The following is a 6,516-nucleotide window of genomic DNA, read 5'->3' on the forward strand; positions in this document are numbered from 1 at the left end:
TTCTGAAGTGAGTGAAAGCTGCTGTGACCAATCTCCAGGAGGGAGGTGCTGACAGGACGTGTGATGAGATAGGTCTTATTTTCACATCTGAAAATGGTTGCTTTCTGCTCTGCCCCATGTGCTGTGGCTGTGGGCACTCAGATGTATGTCTCCTTTCTGCTGGGAAGTAAGATCAAAGAATTATGCCTAGAGATTTTAGGGTGGATGGGTTTCATTGGTTTCATGTTGTCTGTGGGAGCAGTTTTTCTCTCAACAGCAGTGTTTAAAACCAGACCAGAGCAGGCAGAAGTGTGTAACCTTAACAAGTCCTGCAGTTGCTGGGCTGTGTGGGCTTAACCCTTTCCAGCTCTAATTTCAGCAATATGTGTTTTTTCCCTTGATGGAGCAATGGAGTGTGCAGGTTGGTTTGTCAGGTCATGTTACACCACATGAAGACACAGCAGCTGGACCTGAGGCTTCACATAGGTTCAGACATGGTATGGCACACACAGCTGGTCCAGTGCCCTTACACAGGCTGGGATATCTCTGTTACCATCACATAAACCATATTTCTGTGTAGTAACTCAGGTCAGCAGAAAGGCAAGCTGAGACAAGATCCCCCCATAAAGAAAGAAATAATAGGGAAGGTCATCCCAAGTCAGACTGTCTGACTTTATATAATCAGATGGTAAGCTACCTTCTGTCTGGGACAGTGCTCTGCATCTGGAAAAGGAGCATATAAATAATTTAGACAGAATGCATGAATACTGACACCACTTTAAATTGTCTTCCACTTTTTAAAATTATTTGAAAAGATTTTAATATAAATTTATGTCTGCTTGACTTATTTGCCTCTACAGCTACCCGGTGGTTACAGATAATTGGCTGTTTGATTGCAGTGAGTGAAAAACACCTAGATTTTAAGGCATTATTATGAACATCTTGTCTAACCATCTGGTGAATACAAAACAGAGAATGTCAGTAGGCGAAATATTCATTAAGGCCGTAGCTCCTCTCTGAGCTTCAATATGTCTTACAGAAAAACACAGGTTTGTTTTTTAAACTTGAGGTGATGGAGGAGCTGACCTGGTGATGCCAGCTGATCTGAATGTCTTCTCTGGCTCTGTGCTGGTTCTCCTTCCCCCTATGGGTACATTCCACAACACAGACCTCACCAGAGCTGCTGCTTCTGTGGGCATCTCCCTGCCAGCTAAACCTTCCTCATGGTTGTGCCTATGTCTTATTATTATAAGCAAAATTCTGAAAGTATTGAAAATCAAAGCAAAGTTATTCAATGTATTGATGATTTTTTTCCACTTCAATTACACTGACACCTTGAAAAGTACTTTGAGAACTGAGACAGAGCTTTGCCTTCCCTGGAAGTGTCTGGAGAACATGACTTTGGGTAAATGATGGGCCTGCAAGAGTAGGCTGCACATTTTAAACCTTCACATCCCTCCTGTCTGACTCTCCCCTCTGTGTCCAGGTCTCTCTCCGGCCGCATAGTCGGTGGTGTCTGGTGGTTCTTCACTTTGATCATCATATCCTCCTACACAGCTAACCTGGCTGCCTTCCTCACTGTGGAGAGGATGGTTTCTCCCATCGAGAGTGCAGAGGACTTGGCCAAGCAGACAGAAATTGCCTATGGGACTCTGGAAGCTGGCTCCACTAAAGAATTTTTCAGGGTAAAAAGGAAAATTTTAATGCAAAGTTTTTGAGTAGCCTCTTGGGTCAAGTGCTCCAACCCCATTCACTCTCATCCTCAGGTCAGGCCTGGTTTTTTTAACTCTTGCTTCCCTTTACAATATTAGGACCTGCTGAGCTTCTCCTTAGAACAGAAAAAATCCATTTTCCCCTGTGCCACTCAGAAGGCTGGCAGTGTTTCCAAGATATGTGATATTCTGTGATTGTGAGCAGAAATATGGAATATCTGTGTGCTCCCCATGAGCAGCTCCAAAAGAAACAATGTCCTGATTTCCAGCTTGGGTTGCCCTTGCTTTTATCAGCAAAATCACTCTCCTTATACAAATATCCTACAGTTACTGTGTTAGGGTGACATGGTTGATCTGGGCCCTGGTGCAGAAATGGCAGGAGGTTTCTTAATGTCCCCTTACCCTCCTTACCTTCCCTGGACCATCCACTATGTGGGTATGTGTTCAGCCCAAGCTGGAAATCTCAGCTGGCACCCAAGCCTCTCTTAACACTTCTGTTGGGTTTCTGCCATCCTCCCCAGCGATCCAAAATAGCAGTCTTTGAGAAGATGTGGACATACATGAAGTCAGCTGAACCCTCTGTTTTTGTGAGGACAACTGAAGAGGGAATGATCCGGGTGAGGAAGTCGAAAGGGAAGTATGCCTACCTCCTGGAGTCCACCATGAATGAATACATCGAGCAGCGGAAGCCCTGTGACACCATGAAGGTGGGAGGTAACTTGGACTCCAAAGGCTATGGCATTGCAACACCAAAGGGGTCAGCACTGAGGTAAGTAGCCTGCATTTGCTTGCTTTTTGGTAACTCACCCAGCAAATCAATGTATGCACACAGTTCAATCTCCATTGCCATGTTAATCACAAAAGCTTGGGTCATGGAGGTGAGGGAGGCAGAGGGGAAGGGATATGAAAACTCAGTGTGATGTCTGGGGAGGTAAAAAGCCCACTTCCCATTGAGCAGCAATGGGAACATCTAATTATTCAAACCCTGCATTTGAAAACTGGATCCTGGCCGATCCACTTCCTACCAACGTGTCTGCTGTGTTAGGTGATGGCAGGGGGGCTGCTGTGGTGTAACCATTGGTTTCACAGAGCATTATCCAGAAGAGACACTCATCCTGTGCCATGTGAACTGCACAGCTTGGCAGAGTATGGTATTACCCTGGCTTGGATCCATGCTTGCAGAGGGAGTTCTCATGGGGAGAGCATTTCAGCATTTCCTAAAAAGAAATGCTGTTTGGGAGGGTTGGGAAGCCAGTTGAGAAAAAGCCCTGAAAAAGGTGTGTGATTCACTGAGTCAATGCAGATCCTGGCAAGTACCACCTTTGTGGCAAGTCCAGCAGGGCACAAATCCTGAATTTCTGAGCCTAGACCTGCAGCTGTCACGTGCCTTCGCCTGTCATGTGAAATATTTTCAGAGACCTTCCTTTGAAAAGGAGAACCTTAAAAAGTACAGACCCAATATAAATCAGAAGCAGGGCTGGGGGCCTTGCATACAGCCATGCTCCTGGACAGAACTTGTCTCCCTGCCAAGTTTATCATGCAAACTGACCTCAGAGCAGCAGTACCATAATCTGCAAACTGGGATGGTGATTGGAGTCCTTTTGGCAGCAGCCATGAAAGTTTCTCACGTTGCAGTCATGAGGAATATAAATTGTAAGGTTTTAGTGGGACTAATAAATCCTTAGAAGCCATAGCTTCAAGTAACTTGATCAGTGGTCCAACTCGTTTAGTTATTTATTGAAACAATTTTGAGCAAAACATTCTGACCACAGTCACACATGTGACTTTATACTTGCCTGCTAACACAACCCAGGGCAGAGACATTTGATCCACAGTCTCTCCATGACGAGGCACCAGCTAAGTATTTGCTGATGCATTGGTCCAGTCACACAGCTGCTAAGCCAAAAGCCAACCCGAAGAATTGAAGATGTATCATCTGTTAGCAGATGAGGCAAAGGGATTTGGATTACAACATTTATTAAGTGAGTTCAAACTGGATTTAGCAGTTCCCATACCAGCAGTTGCTGAAGGTGTTTTTAGAGAAGCTCATGAATGCATTGCAGGTGGTCCAGAAGGCAATGGTTGTTTAAAGTGTGGTTCAGGCTCTGAAATTACTTTGGATACTCCAAATGAAAGTGACTATAGATGTATTCTCTCAGCTTTGAGATGTTTCCTGTTGTATTGTCTCCATTATTTGTTTTCTTTCTTGAAAACATGGAAATTCAGATACAGGGCTGATTCTATTTATTTATTTACTAAGATATCAGTCTTGTATCCTAATTTTGATATTATGGGAACAAACAAACAAACAAACCACCCTATCGTTATTTTATTATTGACATGAGAAAAGGCCAAATATAATATTTCTTAGAAAAACAAAACAAAACAAAAAAAAAAATCTTTTTAATTCTGCAGCTCCAAACATCCCTCTGCTAGTCATGATTCCAAAAATTCCTAACATTTCTTTTTGTTTCCTCTTTTTCATCCTGGCTGCATGTAGAACAGATTACTTAAGGGCCTAATGGCAAAGGAGGAATGCTTGATTTTCCATCCAGTGGTGTTTCTTTGGAACAGTTGCTGTCGTTTTTTTGTCCCATTATGTTTGTTTTGTTCCTGTTGTTTTAATTGTTTTAATCTTAGTAGTTCCCTACAGTCATCATGTAGTGTCTGTTTTCCCCTTGGGGTCCTGCACGTGAGAGGTTGCCCTGAGCAAGGTGACATCCACGAGACATGTGTAGAACTCAGCCAGCCTGTCCCCTATTTAGGTTTCATCTTCACTGATTTCCATCCACAAAGCAAAAGTTTGGAGCCAGGTTTGTTGCTGCATGTGAGCCAGGCCTGCCTTAGATGAGGTTTTTTTTAGAAGCTGGGCTGCATTTTGATTCCTGCTGCAAGCTGTCCCTTTTGTAGCTACACCAGTTTTCCTGCATTGAGTTTGGCTTATTAGGAAAGGATCCTAGAGAGATGCTAAAGGAGAGTTCAACATTGTTTTTCTAGCTTCTACACAGGAGCTATATGCAAGTATATTGCCACAGATGAATGAAAACAAGGGCAAAAATCAAAAAATAATATTACATGTTGTAGCAGATATAAAGATGCCTTCCAGCTAAAAAAGCTTCCTAGGTAAATCTGGCTTTGGATATCTATCTTTTGGCCTCCAGATGTTGCAATTCAGTTGGATTTAGGCATGGCTGAGAAGGGTAATGATGAGAGGGCAGAAATGACACCTTTCTAGACCAGCTAGTTCAAGGTGTGATCTTGTGTGATACAAGATAGTCATGCAGCTGTAAAACTCATCCATTTACTTGGCAGGAGCTGGTCTCCACTGTTGGCTGAGTGATCAAAAAGAGGGCAAAAAAAGGCAGATTATTCAAAACAGAGGAAAGAAAACCCAAGAAATCCCATATGAACCTGGACTCAAGGAAAAGGAAGGTTTTGAGATGGTATCTGGCAGGGCAACTTCTTCAGAGCAGCCAGCCTGCCAGTACAATTCCCTAAAATACGAGTCAGTTTCCCTGGGGTCTATGAAGAAGCACAGAATGTTCTCTGTTACAAACCCACCTTTATTCAGGACCCCAGACCTCTCAGTTTTTCATCAAAATGCACTCAAGATAAAACACAGTTTGTTCTGTATACTCTCCATGAGCTGAAGAGAGAGACAATTAACTGCAATGAAGCTTCCTAGGAAAGATAACACAAATGCTTAACACATGGCCCCAGAAATTGTACAGCTGATACTGTGCTCAGGGAAACTCGAATGCATTTATTTTGTTAACATTTTGTACCCACATAGAAGCTACAATGTATTATGGCTCATTAGTTAACTAATCTTTTGCAGATGGTTCAGACATCAGAGTGCTAATTAACCTGTACTCTGTTTTAGAAGACAGAAATAATTTACTTAGTGTCAAATTCTTTCTGGAGCTACTCTCACATGGTTCCATTGGCTTTAAAGGCAAGTTAGATTCTGACTAAAACACTGCTACAGTGAAATAAGGAAAATGTTCAGCCAGAAAATGTTCAGCCATCTTCAAATCTATGCCTTTGCCTTCTCTTGGACTGGTAGCAAGTTTAACTGCATCTGGATTTTGCTTTTTGAGGGGTGGATTCTGCCTGAAGGAGGCTCCCAGTCCTTGAGGTGGCTTCAGTGCTTGGACAGAATCCCATCAGGCAGAGCCATCGTAGCCTTGTGGAGGTCAGAATGTCCCTCTTGCTCATCGCCAGACTTTTTTAGAATTGTGATGTACAAAAACATCCCCTTTGAGAAGATTTTTTTTTGCTGCTGTACAGTGTTACATGCACAAATTCTCTGAGGGGGGAGCTGCATCTTGGGTTTCATTGATACTCAGGATCTGCTGGTGGATGGCTCAGCCCTCCATCTCTTCCATGAGCTTTAAACCCTCTCATCTCTGTGCCTCACTGTGCTTAGCTTTTTTCCTCCTTTTCTTGCAATGTCTACACCAGCATTGCACCTGATACCCAGCATCCAGAAACAAATGATGTTCATGTTCAGAGTCTAGAAGACTTTGTTCTGCATGTTCTGAATCAAGCTGCTCCCTCAGATGTTTACCGCTGAATCCAACGAGATGTGTGTGAACACGTCTGAAGGGAGACAGCAGCAGAGTTTGGGATTTGCAGGCTAACCTAAATCCAAATTACTGGGCTTTTTTCTGAATGGTAGAGTCTGCTCAGCATCCAGACTCATGCAATGTTTCCCATGACTGGGGAGACATATCTATGAAACATTGCAGCCATTCAAAAGTCCCAGGTGTTCTTGGGTGTGTATGTTTTAATGATGCTCCAAACCATCCTTTGACTTTTTGGT

The 6,516-nt window shown here is 43.2% G+C and overlaps 1 protein-coding gene across 5 annotated transcripts in view; it reads left to right on the forward strand.

Annotated features, from left to right (window-relative positions):
• The window catches only part of GRIA1 (glutamate ionotropic receptor AMPA type subunit 1), a 114,316-nt gene that overhangs the window by 96,345 nt on the left and 11,455 nt on the right, over positions 1-6,516 (forward strand). For all 5 annotated transcript variants that reach the window (XM_008501629.2, XM_008501621.2, XM_030458963.1 and 2 more), the window contains 2 exons: positions 1,466-1,664; positions 2,213-2,460. In XM_008501629.2, coding sequence (XP_008499851.2) covers positions 1,466-1,664; positions 2,213-2,460 — 447 coding nt within the window. The remainder of the gene's footprint in view (positions 1-1,465; positions 1,665-2,212; positions 2,461-6,516) is intronic.

This window comes from Calypte anna, chromosome 13 (genome assembly GCF_003957555.1).
Source record: "Calypte anna isolate BGI_N300 chromosome 13, bCalAnn1_v1.p, whole genome shotgun sequence".
NCBI classification, from domain to species: Eukaryota; Metazoa; Chordata; class Aves; order Apodiformes; family Trochilidae; genus Calypte; species Calypte anna.